Source organism: Asterias amurensis, chromosome 10, assembly GCF_032118995.1.
Source record: "Asterias amurensis chromosome 10, ASM3211899v1".
NCBI classification, from domain to species: Eukaryota; Metazoa; Echinodermata; class Asteroidea; order Forcipulatida; family Asteriidae; genus Asterias; species Asterias amurensis.
The window spans coordinates 22,538,230-22,556,389 of NC_092657.1; the positions used below are offsets into that span (position 1 = coordinate 22,538,230).

At 38.2% G+C, this 18,160-nt stretch overlaps 1 protein-coding gene and 1 pseudogene across 2 annotated transcripts; one reads left to right on the forward strand and one right to left on the reverse strand.

Moving 5' to 3' along the window:
• The first annotated feature begins 3,221 nt into the window (after positions 1-3,221).
• On the forward strand, positions 3,222-12,778 carry LOC139942516 (annexin A13-like). Of its 2 annotated transcripts, none has more exons than XM_071939331.1 (12): positions 3,222-3,426; positions 3,838-4,021; positions 4,276-4,363; positions 4,632-4,726; positions 5,089-5,202; positions 5,651-5,741; positions 6,305-6,384; positions 6,680-6,748; positions 6,928-7,029; positions 7,604-7,679; positions 10,279-10,391; positions 10,656-12,778. In XM_071939331.1, exons 2-12 carry the CDS (start codon positions 3,863-3,865, stop codon positions 10,659-10,661), a joined length of 993 nt encoding a protein of 330 aa, XP_071795432.1. In that variant the 5' UTR covers positions 3,222-3,426; positions 3,838-3,862; the 3' UTR covers positions 10,662-12,778. The 2 variants fall into 2 exon arrangements, with proteins under 2 accessions (XP_071795432.1, XP_071795431.1); XM_071939330.1 differs by having other exon boundaries at positions 3,223-3,426; positions 11,830-12,778.
• A 1,770-nt stretch (positions 12,779-14,548) lies between these two features.
• On the reverse strand, positions 14,549-15,638 carry LOC139942813 (uncharacterized; annotated as a pseudogene).
• Between the last annotated feature and the right edge of the window lie 2,522 nt (positions 15,639-18,160).

Sequence of the window (18,160 nt, forward strand, 5' to 3'; positions counted from 1 at the left end):
GACTTGATGAGACACTTCATCTTCTTACTTCAGTTTTGCGTTTAGCAATGAGAGATCTTTAAGTTTTATTAAATTTTATTTTCTGAAAATTGTTGACGTTTATATAATTGATGTAATTCTGATATAAGGAGTGTTTAAATATTGAGTTAGATATTCTAAACTTATTTGTTTATTACTCCTAAATCAAACATTAATCAGCAGTGCATGTTGATTGGACTTAAACTATTATTATTATTACTAATATTATTATTATTATCTTATTTTATTGGGGGTGTATTATTTTTTGTATAAATATTCTCAGAAGAATGAATGAGTGTACATTATCATGAACAAAGTTTTTTGTTGGATTTTGTACTTTTCGTTTCCAAGTCTTTCACTATTATTTTTGAAATGTAAAATTATGACAACATTATAAAATAAACATGACAACTGACAACTTGAAGAACCAACCCTGACAGGAATTTCCAGTTAGACTAGTCTCCTTATTAAAAGGCATTGTTGGCTTCGACCAATATGCACACCAAGAAAATAATGCAATTAGACTCTGAAGACAACCTGGAAGCTAAGCAAGGACAACACCAACAAAGTCGCCGAACATCGTGGGGGGGCGGTACAAAGGGGAATCGTGGGGGGGGGGGGCGGTACAAAGGGGAATGGACTCTGAAAGAGAACGGGTTAGATCTCCTCTTACCATTCGCAGACTTCGCCTTGTCTTTATCTTGAATTAAGTCAACTTGCATTATCCGACCTCCACTATTGCGCTCTATTTGTATAATTGCTTTTTAAATTAATAAGGTCAATAAAAAAAAATTAACAACCAGCATTCTATTTCAGAGCCCTCACAACTCATAAAAAACTTAATTGTTTTCCATTGTACATCCGTTAAAACTGCATCAAGAAACTTGTTGAATATGGATTTATATGGAGTCTCCATAAAACTGACTAGATAGTGTCGAAGTCCTTCAATTATCAAAGTGGTGAATCGCATATGCTAAATTAAAAAGTGGAGGTCAGATATTCTGCACAGTTGTTATTACCTTGGTCCTTTGCCGAATTCCAATAATACGTCGACATAACCACATTATCCATAGACAACATAGCAACTGTCTTTAAAGTCTGTAGTCAGATCTATACTGAACTTCGTAGGGTCTATTCTAAAGTTCCAAGGTGAATTTTGTATTGAATACTGCAGTTTTTAGTAACAAGTTTCTGGCCAGTGACGAAAAATTACACATTAAGGTTCATACTTCTTGTACTTCAAGATTTGGCCAAACCTTAGGTAGAAAATATTACAATAATATAGATTATTATATAACGTGCAACCGTTATTGTCAACAATTGTACATTATTAATTGTTCCGAATGCACAAGATTGGCCACAGTAGGCCCTCGTCAGGAAAAGGCGACGTCCAAACCCCAAGCTATAAAGCCAATAGATGCGACCATTGCTGCTGCTGCATTCCACTACACTGTGCTATACAGTCAGTCCAATTCTCATTGCCCCTGGAATGCCATACGATTCGCCACAATGAGCATTTCCAAAACAGCGGCTAAACCCCTTGTTTGCATAATCACCGAAGATTTTGTGGGAGGTGAAATTCCAGTTTTCACCTGTTTTCACGTTCTGTCTTTTTTTAATAATAAACAAAATAAACAAGCTTGAGCTCGGTATTTTGAATTAACATTTGATTAAAATTTGTATTCGGAGAAATTGCTGATGTTATAATATGTTTGAAGAAAATCAAAATACAAAGGGGCTTTCGTCATAATAGAGCTATTAGCTCTATGCATAATTGTACCTATCGCAAATACTCGGGCGCGCGCATTAGGAATGGAATTAGGCGCATTCTGATCAGCTATGGATCTAGACCAGCATGCAACTCATTCAACAGTTAGCACTTGCGCAATGGGTATTTGCGATTAAAGTAGTCACGTGATTGTTCATTGAACTATACGTGCGCGCTGGTCATCACTTCATACTGACGGTGCGGGCGCCCTTTGTGATATGATGGAGTGCAGATCAATCGTTCAAGGGAATTTTGAGCCAAATAATTGATTTGTGTTGATTGCTTAATGTATTTAGAAAAAAAACAGCTGGTTTTATTGCAGTATTTTATTATCCCGAAATGTGTTATTCAAGTTGTCAGCATATTGTACCAATGCTTACCCGAAGTGTGTACGGTTGAACAAACTTTTGTTTACACCGAATATACTGCACCAAAGACTTGAACTTAAGTTTCGAACATTCATGTACATGTCCAAGTTCAAGTCTTTAATGACTTCATAGCGACAGTAAAGTTTGTGAGTAGTACCTTTCATAAGGTTTGTTTAAGACGATTTCTAGAATGCATAAGTTGATGATTCGAATCCCACTCGATGTAACAGTGTTTTTTTCTTCCGTTGCATGGCTCTCGAAGCTCGGAGTCTACCGAGCTATCTATCATGAGTGTATTCAAATGTTTTCTTTGTCTTTAAAGAAGAAACGTGAATTAATTTTCACATCATTACTCAGGCATGAGGCTTTGTATTAGTTTGTGTGGCCTTAGGGCTGGCTGATGTAACTTCTGTTGATAGTTTTTAACTGTTGTTCTTGTGTTTTACGGCCTACTTCATTTTTAAATATTTTTAAAAAACTGTTTTTTTTCTGTATTTTTTTAATTATTGTATTGCGCATCTGAACATAGTATTTGTTATGAAACTTGCGCATATAAAAACAAACGGTTATTAACTATTAGCATCAACATAACGCGTTTTTCTTTCCAGTAGTTGTTGTCATGTACAAGGTCACAGTGTTTAGTCAACCTTAAAAAACATATTTTTTTTTTCGAGATAATTGAATGTGTTTTGTTGGCTATAAAATACCCCCCCCCCCCCCATCATAGTTAATCTCTTTCCACTCTATCCCCTTTCACAGTTTGCAGTAGTGGCTTCTTGTTTATTTTGGCTTATTTACTATGTACTGAAGTTGACGCTGTTCACATGGTAGCTAATTTGCATTGGACTGGTTGCTTAGCATCAGTACACAATAACACACCAAGGTTGGGTTGGTTGATATTCACTCAACCACAGTTGCCATTGCCAGCCGTTAACTATTTCATGTATTATAACAGTTGGTCCTCAGTCTCCCCACTGGACTCGGTAGTTCGGTCAGCTGTGTTAATTTTTAAGACATTGTAACAGTCGTATAGAGCCAAATGCGACTTGCCCCGTTGTGTACGTATGAAGTTGTCACTCGTTTGTTAAGGCATTGCTACACCATCAGCCTAGTTAATGTTATGACAATCTGAAGTGAGTGATTTTGTGTGTGACCGATGATAGGGAACTTAACATAATTTGTCAATCTCAGAATTCATTGGAAAACAACATTTCAGCTTCAGTTCGTTTAGTGACATGCGGAGCTGTTAGCCTGCTTGGGTCATCACTACAGGTAGGCTACTCTATGGTTAGTCCTCTGAGTTTGACATTGATACTTTTATATAACCAGTTGTTATAATTAAGTATTTTTATCTTTAATCTTAATTACTTATCTGACTCTTTGTGCTAACCACAAACTTTTTTTGCGGATGAGTTTTACTGCGAATCCCAAACACAAAAAAAGAAAAAAGAAAAACGCACAATAAAATCATCAAATCTTAGCTAACAATAAAATTATAATGGAAGCACATTTTCTACTCACACCTTCGATTGAATTGTCTCTAGTTAGAAATATGTTTTTTTAATTGAAAACCGAACGATCGGTGATGATCTTCTCCAAACCATGATATATTATCTGACACATCTAAATTTGTTTATTGCGTTAGCTATAAAGATCAATTGGTAATGACTTTATAATCTACAGGGAGGAGATTTGATTTTTAAGTGTCATGGGTTCAGGTTCATCATCAACAACAGCGACTGCAGTGGAGACTAACGGAAAACCAGCAAAAGGGCGGACTGGAAATGTGACGAATACAGACACAGATATAGGACGAAATGGAAGAACTCAAGTAGTTAAACAGTTGTATGCACCGCCAGGGGCACCGGTAAGTTGTCATAACTGGCCACAGAACCAAACTGAGAATGGAAGGGAGTTGTGCTGGCGTTGTGTGGTAGTGATGTATTAGTGCGTGTGCATTGCGGCTGTGTGGAAAAAAAACATTATTATCAAATTATAAATATATAAACACCGGGTTTTGTGTAACATTTCGTTTTATTAAGATTTTCCCTTTGAAATGTGTCCACTGGGACAATAGAAGCGCTTGACCCTTTGTCTTCTAAACATGTTTTGTCATGACAGGCAATTTATCATGGAACAGTTCGTCCGAGACCAAACTTCGACGCCTTGAAAGAAGCTGAGAATCTTAATATAGCCATGCAAGGCTCAGGTAATATGTCCATTCATAAGTAACATTTAATGACACAAAATATTTAGAGATCAATTCGTATAATGAGGTACACATCATGTAGGGGAACACTTGCACGCATCCCATTCTTTTAGGTGGAGATGAAGCCCTGATGACCAAAGGAAGACATACAGATTGGATATTGAATATTAGTTCAATTCGTATGTTAAACATTTGTATGAATTGAAACATTTGTATATCCTTTATTATATACATTTCTGTAAAAAAAAATTCTGATTTAAAAAAATAGGAACAAAAGACAATCTACTGATCGATGTGTTGACATCATGTGACAGAAATCAGAGAGAACTTATTGCGCAGGCGTACGAACAGAAGTACAACAAGGTTTGTAGTCTCACCCCTTTATTATTTTGGTTTGTAGTTTAATCCCAGTATTGTTAAGGTTTGTAGTCTCACCCTTTTATTATTTTGGTTTGTAGTTTAATCCCAGTACTGTTTAGGTTTGTAGTTTAATCCCAGTATTGTTTAGGTTTGTAGTTTAATCCCGGATGTTCGTTTGAAAGTTTTTTCCGCCTTGAAGTAAAAACACAAAGTAAATTAATAAAGAAAGCAAGGAAGTTTTCTCTATATTGAATCTGGTATAGGAACTTTTATAATGACAGATACTTTTCAGATTACAAACATTTTTTTTCTTTCATAAGAATGACTAAATCCTGTATTTTTTGTCGTTAACAATTCATTAATAGAATTGTTTGAAAGCACTGAAGTCTGAGCTAAGTGGTGATTATAGTGACGTAGTGGAGAAATTAATGGAAAATGCAGCTGAGTATGACGCGTGGCTCCTTCACGAAACGCTCGACGTGAGTATGACAAGAAGTATCATAAACTGACTGCTTTGTTAAAAAAAGAGAAGACATTCAAATAACCAATTCACTATTCAAGAACTAGAATATTTACAAACTTGAGTTACTTTGCCGAAATGGTGGAATTGTACAAAAGTGACCACTTGGAAAACATGTGTTTTTTGTTGAGAACACCATATTACTAGCTACATAACGGTTGGTTGTTTTTCGTTGTTCGTGCAAGGGAAACTAGAATTAGTTGAATGCATTGTAGACTCTATTTCTTCTGGGATTTGTCGACTTTTACCGGCAATGTTTCCCACAATGCGGCCTGCCAGTTTATTATCATTATTGCATATTTAATGCTTTGTTGTTCTGCAATCATTAACACTTTGCATACTTATGTAGATGTTACATTGCATAATATTACTGGTATTGTTAATGGAGGATAATGATTGAATGATAGGGACTTGGTACCGATGACGATGGTCTCATTGAAGTTTTGAGTTTCAGAAATAAGGAACAGATCGAGTCGATTCAACGTGAATATCTTAACAGTAAGTACACCTGTTTAAAAATACAAGTCTTGTAATAACGATTATAAAAAAAAAAATTGAAAGATTTTGAACGCGTCAAAGTTTTTGTTAAACACGTAAAAGTATTAGGTTAAACGTTTTAAATAAGCCTTAACGCTTTGAAAGCTTAAAATGAAAAGAAAGTGTTTTAGAACACTTAACCGTTTAACATGACCATTTGATAGGCCTACCAGACCATTAACTTGTGTAGCGATCTTAAAGGTATCTGTTCGATCCCTTGGCGAAAATTCTTGGTTAAAAACATGATTATTTTCTCGTGTGTTTATTTATTTTAAACCTTTGTAAACAATATTGAACAGTCATAATGAACTTTTAAAAAAGCAAAATTTAATTTGTATTTCAATTTTAAAGGTTCATAGATTAAAACAAATCGCAATTTTTTCAAATAAGCATTGTTAAAAGTTCATGATAAGTGGTCAAACTAATCCAGAAACTCGCTACGGCATTACAATGTTTTTCTTGGTCATAAACGAAGAATATTGTAATCAATCTACAATAACACGTTGGTATTCTTTGTATTGTAGGATTTCAGAGACATTTATCTGACGATATCAAGGGAGATACAAGCGGAAACTTCGAGAAATTATGCCTCAAACTAATGCAGGTATTTATTATAAAACCCTAGCGAATTTAATATTGATTTTTGTATCAGTTAACTTCAAACAGACCCCATTATGTATCATCAAATTTGAAAATATATTTGTTGGCTTCATTGAAAAAATGCCTGCAAACAATGCTCGTAATAAACAATAACAGCCAAACAATGCTATCACCAAATTTCAGCATTGATGAGCAAACAGAACAAATGAAGCGATAAAGCTTTTACCCAAAACGAACTGCATGTAGTGCAACCGCTGAATATGAAAATAGTATATTCGAATCTGATCCGTTTATTTCAGGGTAAGAGAGATGAGCCACATGTATTAGTGACGTCATTTGCTGAGGCAGACGCTAAGATGCTGTATCAGGTAAAATTGAAATTAAATTATTTCTTCCAATACTGCAGTTTGATACGACTCGGTACTTTTTTCAAACAGTTTTTCATTTTCCCTACCACAAGCCACACCTAACCACTGCAACCTGTTTATGTTTTTTTTCTTTCTTAGTGATTTAGTTTTGATAGCAATTTGATTTGTTTGATTTGAAGGAAGGGGAAGACAGGATTGGAACTTGGGACGATCTATTTATAGATGTATTCACTTCCAGAAGTTGGGATCAGTTAGGAGCTCTCTGTGACGCATATAAAAAGGTATAGACCTACCATTTAAAGCCATTATACACTTTCGGTACAGAAAAAAAGGTTCACAGATTTACAAACAATTTACAGGGTTTACAGAAGGTAATGGTGAAAGACTTCTCTTGAAATATTGTTCCATGAAATGCTTTACTTTTTGAGAAAATATTAAAACAATATAAATTCTCGATAGCGAGAATTACGGATTTTTTTTTTAAACACATGTCATGACACGGCGAAACGCGCGGAAACACGAGCGGGTTTCCCGTTATTTTTCTCACGACTCCGATGACCGATTGAGCTTAAATTTTCACAGGTTTGTTATTTTATACATAAGTTGTGATACACGAAGTGTAGGGCTTGAACAATACTGTTTACCGAAAGTGTATAATGGCTTTAAACCTATGTTCTTTGCTGGAATTTAATGTTTTTAAAACCGAAATCCAACGTTCTTTATCAAGACGAGTTTCATGTTTTTTTTCTAAAAGAATGTTTACTGCAACTGTCTTCAAATCAGTTTGTGATAAAATACATCGAACACTGTTTAAGGATATTGAAAAACATTTGTTTCTTTTTGTTTTGTTTTCAGCTTTATGGTAAAACAATTGAAGAAGCTTTAGAAAGTGAATTCTCTGGTGATATCCTTTTTGGACTCAAGAAGCTAGGTGAGGTTGCAAAAAAAAAAAAATGTTTGCATGCAAACTTCGCGACAGTTGTACACCTCCTCTTGGCTTAAAGGGACACACCGGCTCACCGTGTACGCAGTTTAGGGCTGTAGAATAAAAAATAATGTTTTTATAGATGGTTGCTGTAAAAAAAATCATCAAAATGTCACGTAATTAGCGAAAAATGTTTAAAAAACCCAAAAGCGGTAAAAGGCCAGCGTAAACGTGTTTCCAGCCGTTGCAACTGTCAAGTCTTCGTGACATCGTCGCACAATATTGCAAGTAGACTGGTGCTTTGTTTATAGCAACGTTTTACTACGACGCAGCATAAGGATCCAGTCTATCCATAAAGTATAAACAACTAGCATATACGGATCAGGCAAATCCTTCGACGATGGAGGTAGTCGTGCTTCGACGTACATCCAAAGATCGTCACAAAGAACACAAAAAACTAACCCAGAATATGATGGGACAGTGACAAGTAAATAAAGCATTCCTGGCACCAACTTCCTGGTGAACTTGTGGCTGGTGGCCGACTAAATTTTTGAATAGTAAAGAAATTTTGTGAGCAGTATTTTCTGCTAAACAGATGAAACTGAGGGGCCCTGTTATTCACAGTAAAACATTTTATAATCTCGGGGGGGGGGGGGGGGAGGGAATCGTGAGGGATTCAAAGGCGTCCTTGTGAGAATGTATTTTGAAATGTAAGCGTAGCTGCAAATCTTGAAACGTAAGCCTAGCTTGACTCGGGATTGAAAGCGTAATTTTTGATTTTAGCGTAACAAACCTAAATGATGTATATGGATTGTATGGATATGAAGTAGCTGCGTAGCTTGGAACGTAAACATATCTTTTGGAACGTAACCATATCTTGGAACGTAAGCATTGTTGGGTATCTTGGAATGTAAACGTAGCTGCGTATGGATCGTAAGCATAGCTGAGAAGCTGTGTAGCTTAGAATGTAATCTTATCTTTTGGAACGTAAGCATATCTTGGAACGTAAGCGTAGCTGAGTATCTTGGAACGTAAACGTAGCTGCGTATGGAACGTAAGCGTAACTTGACTCAGGATTGAAAGCTTACCTTTTGTATATATAGCGTAACTTGAGAAGGAACGTAAGCAAAACTTGGAATGTAAGCGTAGCTTGGAACGTCATATTTTGGAAGGTATATAAGCGTAGCTGGATATCTTGGAACGTAAACGTAGCTGCATATGGAACGTAAGCGTAGCTTGACTCGGGCTTGAAAACATACCTTTTTATATTATAGCGTAACTTGAAGGAACGTAAGCGTAAATAACACTTCATTTACAGAATTAAAAAATATTTTTGTGACAAAATTATGCTTTGAGGGAATTTTTGTTATCATAATTTTTTCAACCTTTTATACAAAATTATTTTTCACCTGTTCTTTTTTCGATCGGGGGCTCCGGTTTTTTTAATTCTTTTTTTCTTCTTCATAAAACATTTTTTAAGCTACTCACACAATAACACTGTCAATATAACAAAATGCGGTAATCCTACGTTTTGACATCGTCAATCTTTTTTATTGTTTCCTGAAAACTCCTAGCAAAAAGAAATTAGGAGCCATGAAACAAAACAGAGTATAATATTGGAACGTTGCGATCTTAAGAAATAACGGATTTGACACGAGGTGTACCAACTGACAAACCCACGATGACAAACATGATGTCTGGCTCCCAACCCCCCCCCCCCCCCCCCCCCAAGCTCACGGCGAGACCCGCAAGCTGGGAGTTCATAGCGCCCGGGATTACACCTCCAGCCCCCTACGAGACACGGCATGTGCGGTACGTGATATGCCCCGAGGCTTACGTTCCGAATGCTGCACGCTGTGGGACCATATAACAAGCTTCCGTTACACGGACTCTTTGAATGCGAATCTTACGTTAGATTTTTCACTATTATTTACATTTTGTAGCGATAATTTGAATACATGATCTTTTTCGTCAATTACTCGTTAATAATTTTGTAAAAAAAAGATTTAAATTTGGTTTGGTAAGTTACTTTTAGACGGCTGGAAGTAAAACTAGCCCGGAAGGTCACGTGATTGTTTGTACCACTTTTTGGTTAGAACAATCACGCGACCTTCGTTTTTGTTTTAAAATGCTCAAAAACGGCCAAATTTGATGATTTTTTCTTAGGAATGTTCTTCTTCATTCCTGGAAACCCGTTGAATACATTTCTTAGTCTATTTTGTAGCCCAAATAGCCAAATTCGGCCGGTGTGTCCCTTTATCAAATGAACAACATGAAACAAATTGAATTATGATAATTGTTTCTTATTTTCTTGACTAAGTTAGATTATCTACTTTGAATAACTTAGACTATTAACATTGAATAACTAAAACTATTTACTTTGAATAACTTAGACTAATTACATTGAATAACTTAGACTAGTATTTACTTTGAATAACTTGGACTATTTACATTGAATAACTTAGACTATTTACGTTGAATAACTTAGACTATTTACGTTGAATAACAAATAGACTATTAATTTACCTTGAATAACTTAGACTATTACTTTCGATAGTTCAGCTATTTTCAATATAACTGAATACCCTGACTTGTCTCTTTGTAGTCGCCTTTGCAAGAGACAGAGCTGATTATTTTGCAACTAAGTTGTATAGTTGTCTGAGTGGATTAGGAACTGATGACGAAACACTGCAGAGGATTATTATAAGTCATTGCGAGGTATGTTTTTATTTCTTAAATTCTTCTCAGATCATTTCCCATCCACTCATCTTCTCTCTTTTTTAGTAAAAATTAATGAAATATAAACTTACGAGTGGAAACTAGACCACTTGCTTTACCGCAATCTATTCTCTTCACTTAAGGTACCATTCGATACCAGTCAGTTTCCCATTGACAGTGTATAAAGGTTTTATACCCACAAATTGTATACAATTGAAACGCTGTAACATCCGTGTGGCAGACCTTATTACAATGTATTGACAGTATTGAGACCAACCCCGAGTATGCATCTATACAGCCTGGTGGCAGTATTGAGACCAACCCCGAGTATGCATCTATACAGCCTGGTGGCAGTATTGAGACCAACCCCGAGTATGCATCTATACAGCCTGGTGGCAGTATTGAGACCAACCCCCCAGTATGCATCTATACAGCCTAGTGGCAGTATTGAGACCAACCTCGAGTATGCATCTATACAGCCTGGTGGCAGACCTTATTACAATGTATTGACAGTATTGAGACCAACCCCGAGTATGCATCTATACAGCCTAGTGGCAGTATTGAGACCAACCCCGAGTATGCATCTATACAGCCTGGTGGCAGACCTTATTACAATGTATTGACAGTATTGAGACCAACCCCGAGTATGCATCTATATAGCCTGGTGGCAGTATTGAGATCAACCCCGAGTATGCGTCTATACAGTCTGGTGGCAGTATTGAGACCAACCCCCAGTATGCATCTATACAGCCTGGTGGCAGTATTGAGACCAACCCCCAGTAGGCATCTATACAGCCTGGTGGCAGTATTGAGACCAACCCCGAGTATGCATCTATACAGCCTGGTGGCAGACCTTATTACAATGTATTGACAGTATTGAGACCAACCCCGAGTATGCATCTATACAGCCTGGTTTGTGATCTAACTAAGAGTCAGAAAGACTGCCTTGAAAAGATGCAGAAAAAGCCTTTCGTGCCATCCTAATAACCATGTTTACACTCAATCGTATAATGACGTTAATCGGCTTCTTAAAATTGTCCCATGGTAAATAGGCTTAAAAAAAACAACCTATCACTCGGTTAGGGTAACAGCCTCATCAAGTCCACCATGCGCCGACACTGGTCCCATGCAGCAAGAAATAACAATAATGGAATTCCAATATGTTGTCCGTGTCAGATACTGTGTCTAATCGATTCAAGAACAGTCCTATTCAACACCTGCATGCTCTTAAAGCCCTCCCCACTTCACATTAATTAGGTGCAATTGACAACACTTTTACTTGCCTCTCGCCGCCAGCCCTGCTCTTAATGCAGTTATTTGCAATTGTTCATTGTGATTCTATTTGTGTTACACTTATTACAAAATAATTGTCCTTTAATTGACATCCGATTTGAGTGTTTTTATGATAATCGTTCATCTAATTTCCTGTTATGTTCAGACCGACATGCTTGAAGTCAAGGAGGCATTTAAGAATAAGTTTGGTAAGACTTTGGGCAACATGATTCGAGATGACTGCTCCGGAAACTACAAGACGATACTTCTGGCTTTAATCAACTAACCTAAGTCGAAATTATTGTGCAACAAAAAATCAACTTCGTTATTATAATTATAGGATTTGACGACAGTTCTTGTCAGCACTGAGAAGTCTCCCGAACCTCCGATAAACCTACTCCGCTGTAGTAGTAGAATAAAGAACGACAGTTCTCTAAAGAACAACTCTATACCTGGCAAATAGATGCACACATGGTGTGGCGGCAATCCAAATTAATTTCATTTATAATAATCATTCAATTGTAGACTTCCGTTGTCGAATTGAAGTGAACTGTCGTGAAATATTTTTGTTATTGACTAACTGTCAATACTTTAGTTACACAATCAACTATCAAATGAAATCTTTCGTTATCAATTTACTGTCCTGAAATACTTTCGTTAATGAGTTCAATTATCTGTAGTTTGACAAATAATCAACTATTAAATGAAATGCTTTTGTTATCGATTAACTCTCAATACTTTCGTTATTGAGTTCAATAGTCTATAGTTTGACAAACAATCAACTATCAAATGAAATACTTGTGTTATAATTTAACTATGAAATACTTTCTTTATTGAGTTAAATAATAATACAGTTTGTCAAACAATTAAAACTATCATGATAAATACTTTTGTTATCGATTAACTGTCATGAAATACTTTGGTTATCGAATCTTGTTATCTGTAAGTTTGTCTTCTGAATGTGTTGCAATCCTCTTTTGCACTAAAGTAACAATTATTGGATCTTCTTTTTCGACATAAAGCGACATAAACTAACAAGTTTAACAAACTTTACACTGTAGACACATTTATACACATAAAGTACTAAACTAATTAAACAGACTCAATACTTTTAAGCGTTTGATGTGTTTCGTCATTATTTGTTTTATGATTCAAATTCTGTTGGCAAGTGTAGAAAAATAGTGCTAGTCGAGCAGGTTCGTCAAGTTGTGGACTTATCACGTGTTAGTCCAGCAGTTTTGATAAGACTCATTTATTTTGTACTTCGTTTCTAAAAGTCCTCGTTTCAAAAGACCCTTTCCATGAATTACTGTATACATGTATGCTAATCACATTCACGCAGACAGTAAACCAAAATGTTAGTGCACATGATCCGTTATGTGCAGTTTAATACAATATGTATTGTTGGAAGGGTCTAATCAACATGAATTACTGTATACATGTATGCTAATCACATTCACGCAGACAGTAAACCAAAATGTTAGTGCACATGCTTTGAAATTTTGTGCGGACCAGAATGCCATTTTGTACAATTCCTTGAGAGAACCGTACTTGTATCATATAATGTATCAGTTCCCAGAGTGTAACTTGATTCTTCATGAATTGAAACTATCCAACGGAATTTGTTTTTATTATATGACAGGTTGCGTCTTACATAACAGGGCTCAAAATTAACATTTGACCACAGGCCAAGGCCTGTTATTTTAGTGTGGGGCCAGTAAACAGTACACATTGTACTTCTGTAACATATTGTGAAGTTTGATTGGTCTAGAACCAATCACGTGCCATGCAACAAATACGCGTGGACCATGGCTGCACAGCGCAGCGGGTAACATGAGTGATGTTAACCGGTGTACATCAATTTGATCGTTCCCACTGTTGGTCGATTTCCAGCGCTTAGTACGAAACGGCCCCGGGTTCGAGGGAACAGTGAAGAATGGTTTCTTATTTGAATAACTGTTTGTCTGCTTATTAAACTCCGTCGTTATAATGCATACTCCGTCGTTATAATGTTTGAAGATGACACCATAACTTTGAGAAGAGGAATAATCGTGTTACCATGGTATAACAAGACTATTGTTGCACGCTGTGATTTGGGGTCCATGGGTTTTGCTTCGCCTCGGGTGCCATTTCCCCTTGGTTGTACACAACGCCATGGACCCCGTCACAGATTGCAACAATTGTATGCTAAAGGACAGGCCCGGTGGTCTTGTGTTTTTTCAATTGAATACATTTTCTCATTGTGCAATTGTCTTGTGACCAAATATTGACGGTAAATGGTGACTCTTTCAAAAGTATCGAAGTACACACACCCATGCATAAAACACAAATGGGACAGATCTTCTTTGAGTGCTTGTTCAACTAATTTTGATCCTGGCTTTGTAAAATCAATTATTGTCATTTTTTGTAGAGCTACAAGCCGTGCAGTCTTGTAATTAGTTTTCTTCAGTTTTGAGCCATGCATACAAACTTTAAAGACCAGTGGTATACAGATATTGACTGCTTCATGTGTTTAAACTACGATGTCCGAGGCGATCCCTGGCAGGTTCTATTTTCCCTCCACTTCGTCTCGGGATAGTAGACTGCTCCAAGAATCAGTGAGGGCGTCCTAATTTAGTTTTAACCGTAGCACAAATAAAGCAGTCAATATTTGTTTAATAACACCCCAGTGCCAAGGCGTCTAGGTACCAAGAAGCTGCTGTTGCTAAGGGTATAGACAATTGGTTGCATGGGTTACTACATCAGTTGCCATGGGATAGTTCATTGGTTGCTACAGGTATAGTATCTTGCCGTTCAGCCTCCTAGTAAAAAAAAAGACATTATTTCAAGCACTCTTAACCAATTAAAAAAGGCATAATCTTTGACAATGTTCTGAGAGTTCATAACTATCTGTCATCAGTCCTTTCCCTAAGCCGCCTTCTCTGCTTAAATTTCCTGCTCTTAAAGCTTGACTCTTTATCCTGCTCTGACTGGTTGCTCATTGAATCCTCTTGTGTGAAGCTGTCTTCTGATTGGTTAATACGAGTCTCTGTATTGTCACTGAGATGATCCGAGACATGATCGTCGGTCTTCTGCTTCAGTGAATCCATCAACTTCAGCTTCTTTGGTTTCTGCACTGAAGAACTCATACCTACTTCATAGTCTGCCATTTTGTACACACTGCCATAAACCTTTCTCTTGAGAGATTGTTTCGTCGACTCTTTGGATAAAACTGGTTTCTGGAAGACATGTTTACCGTCTTCACAAACCTCGGTTTCGGTGGATGACGTTGACTCTACCTCCTTCCTCTTCTTTAAGTCATTCAGAAAGCCTAAAGCAACACTTCTATTAGCTGCATTTCCACACATGTTAGTCTCTTCTAGTGAGAACTTGGTGTACTTTTCAGGATTCACAAAGTGGTCAGGTGGTTGACGTCTTCCACCTCTAGGCCTTCTATTTCAAGCTCCCCGCCTCTTTCCTCTACTCCAATCAGGAGGTCTGTTGGTAGTCGTTTCCTCTTCAGACTCTTTGCTCTTTGGGTGGGTGCAAGGTTTACAGAAGATGGTTTTAGTATCCTGTGTTGATCTTATTGACTGCTTAGCTTCAGTACCTGGAGAGAGAGACTTGGAGACGAGGCTGCTGTGATGTCCAGGAACGTCTCTGTCATGGTTTGTCTTTAAGTCATCTTTCCCTGACAGAGGTTGTATCTTTAAGAAGCCTGTCATATTCAGATATGACAGGCTTCTTAAAGATACAACCTCTCTCAATCAATCTTCTTTCCTCCTTATCCCCACCTTCATCATCATCAACGACTTTGAAACTTTTGGTTTCAGATTCATACTTCTGCTTCATCACCTCAAATGACCCAAAGATGTCTGCACTCTTAGATTTAAAGTGACTGTCTCGGGCTGAGCCAGTCTGCAGCTGAAAGATCTTGGATGTCTCAGCCCTGCAATCTGCTGAAGAACATTGACTCATGTTACTTTCTCTATCCATTTTGATACAGAGTCGATATCTACTGCAATAAAGCTGCCTACTGCACTGCAATACTTGACATCTGTTTGTAAATAATACAATAGGAAAGTTGTTATAGATAGTTCAAAATAAGAAAGGTCATCAAGCGTGAGCATTGAGAGTGCGCACTGCCTACTACCTAGTACAAGCGTTTACTACTGACTGTAAATATACATTTTTTTGTATGCTACGATAATTAATGATGTTACAATACAAAGTACAATAATTGTTGCACCAGATTGTTGTTTGCCGCTCAAGAGAATCTCGTAACCAGCCGCGAAGAGGGAGGAGGGTTAGGTTATCGCAACTACTACTATACTAATTTACCTCAATCAATGATACATGTAGGCCTATCTATATAATAATCCCTTTTAGTAAAAATGAGTGAAAAAGAGGTGGTGCCATAGGCCCTATGGGAAGTTATCTTTTTTTTCAATTCAAAGAAAAAGACATGATGCCGCGAAATTTGGGCTGACAGTCTACATACAGGATACTTGTTCATACATGGCTTTGTCTATGATTTGGAGGAAAGTATGGGTGTGAACATTGAAGGCAGCAAACAAGGCAAGGGTAGGGTCGCAGGGAAGGGATGTCAACCTAAGGGCACATAGACCTTTTCGCAAATACCATTGCGCAACCGCAGACTATTGAATAAGGTGCATGCTGGTCTAGCTAGCGTCCAAATTTGATACTGATAATAATATAGCATTGAGGAAGAAAATAGATCTTTCTTCCTCCATGACTGTAGCTAGCTAGACCAGCATGCACCTCATTCCACGTCTATTGTGGCCGAACGAGTATTTCTTATTTGCGAAGGTCTATCTCAGGGTCAGATCTATATAAGTATAATCATCGAGGAAGAAAATAGATCTTTCTTCCTCCATGCTATAATTATATATTTATTTATTATGGATTAGATTTAGAAGGGTTAGGGTTAGGGTTAGGGTTAGGGTTAGGGTTAGGGTTAGGGTTAGGGTTAGGGTTAGGGTTAGGGTTAGGGTTAGGGTTAGGGTTAGGGTTAGGGTTAGGGTTAGGGTTAGGGTTAGGGTTAGGGTTAGGGTTAGGGTTAGGGTTAGGGTTAGGGTTAGGGTTAGGGTTAGGGTTAGGGTTAGGGTTAGGGTTAGGGTTAGGGTTAGGGTTAGGGTTAGGGTTAGGGTTAGGGTTAGGGTTAGGGTTAGGGTTAGGGTTAGGGTTAGGGTTAGGGTTAGGGTTAGGGTTAGGGTTAGGGTTAGGGTTAGGGTTAGGGTTAGGGTTAGGGTTAGGGTTAGGGTTAGGGTTAGGGTTAGGGTTAGGGTTAGGGTTAGGGTTAGGGTTAGGGTTAGGGTTAGGGTTAGGGTTAGGGTTAGGGTTAGGGTTAGGGTTAGGGTTAGGGTTAGGGTTAGGGTTAGGGTTAGGGTTAGGGTTAGGGTTAGGGTTAGGGTTAGGGTTAGGGTTAGGGTTAGGGTTAGGGTTAGGGTTAGGGTTAGGGTTAGGGTTAGGGTTAGGGTTAGGGTTAGGGTTAGGGTTAGGGTTAGGGTTAGGGTTAGGGTTAGGGTTAGGGTTAGGGTTAGGGTTAGGGTTAGGGTTAGGGTTAGGGTTAGGGTTAGGGTTAGGGTTAGGGTTAGGGTTAGGGTTAGGGTTAGGGTTAGGGTTAGGGTTAGGGTTAGGGTTAGGGTTAGGGTTAGGGTTAGGGTTAGGGTTAGGGTTAGGGTTAGGGTTAGGGTTAGGGTTAGGGTTAGGGTTAGGGTTAGGGTTAGGGTTAGGGTTAGGGTTAGGGTTAGGGTTAGGGTTAGGGTTAGGGTTAGGGTTAGGGTTAGGGTTAGGGTTAGGGTTAGGGTTAGGGTTAGGGTTAGGGTTAGGGTTAGGGTTAGGGTTAGGGTTAGGGTTAGGGTTAGGGTTAGGGTTAGGGTTAGGGTTAGGGTTAGGGTTAGGGTTAGGGTTAGGGTTAGGGTTAGGGTTAGGGTTAGGGTTAGGGTTAGGGTTAGGGTTAGGGTTAGGGTTAGGGTTAGGGTTAGGGTTAGGGTTAGGGTTAGGGTTAGGGTTAGGGTTAGGGTTAGGGTTAGGGTTAGGGTTAGGGTTAGGGTTAGGGTTAGGGTTAGGGTTAGGGTTAGGGTTAGGGTTAGGGTTAGGGTTAGGGTTAGGGTTAGGGTTAGGGTTAGGGTTAGGGTTAGGGTTAGGGTTAGGGTTAGGGTTAGGGTTAGGGTTAGGGTTAGGGTTAGGGTTAGGGTTAGGGTTAGGGTTAGGGTTAGGGTTAGGGTTAGGGTTAGGGTTAGGGTTAGGGTTAGGGTTAGGGTTAGGGTTAGGGTTAGGGTTAGGGTTAGGGTTAGGGTTAGGGTTAGGGTTAGGGTTAGGGTTAGGGTTAGGGTTAGGGTTAGGGTTAGGGTTAGGGTTAGGGTTAGGGTTAGGGTTAGGGTTAGGGTTAGGGTTAGGGTTAGGGTTAGGGTTAGGGTTAGGGTTAGGGTTAGGGTTAGGGTTAGGGTTAGGGTTAGGGTTAGGGTTAGGGTTAGGGTTAGGGTTAGGGTTAG

Bases quoted from the DNA above. Each gene is read 5' to 3' on its own strand.
- LOC139942516 (XM_071939330.1), top strand. From the start codon at position 3,863: ATGGGTTCAGGTTCATCATCAACAACAGCGACTGCAGTGGAGACTAAC. The intron at 7,030-7,603 runs GTATAGACCTAC...TTTTGTTTTCAG, and splicing joins TCTGTGACGCATATAAAAAG to CTTTATGGTAAAACAATTGA. The intron at 7,680-10,278 runs GTGAGGTTGCAA...GTCTCTTTGTAG, and splicing joins TTTTGGACTCAAGAAGCTAG to TCGCCTTTGCAAGAGACAGA.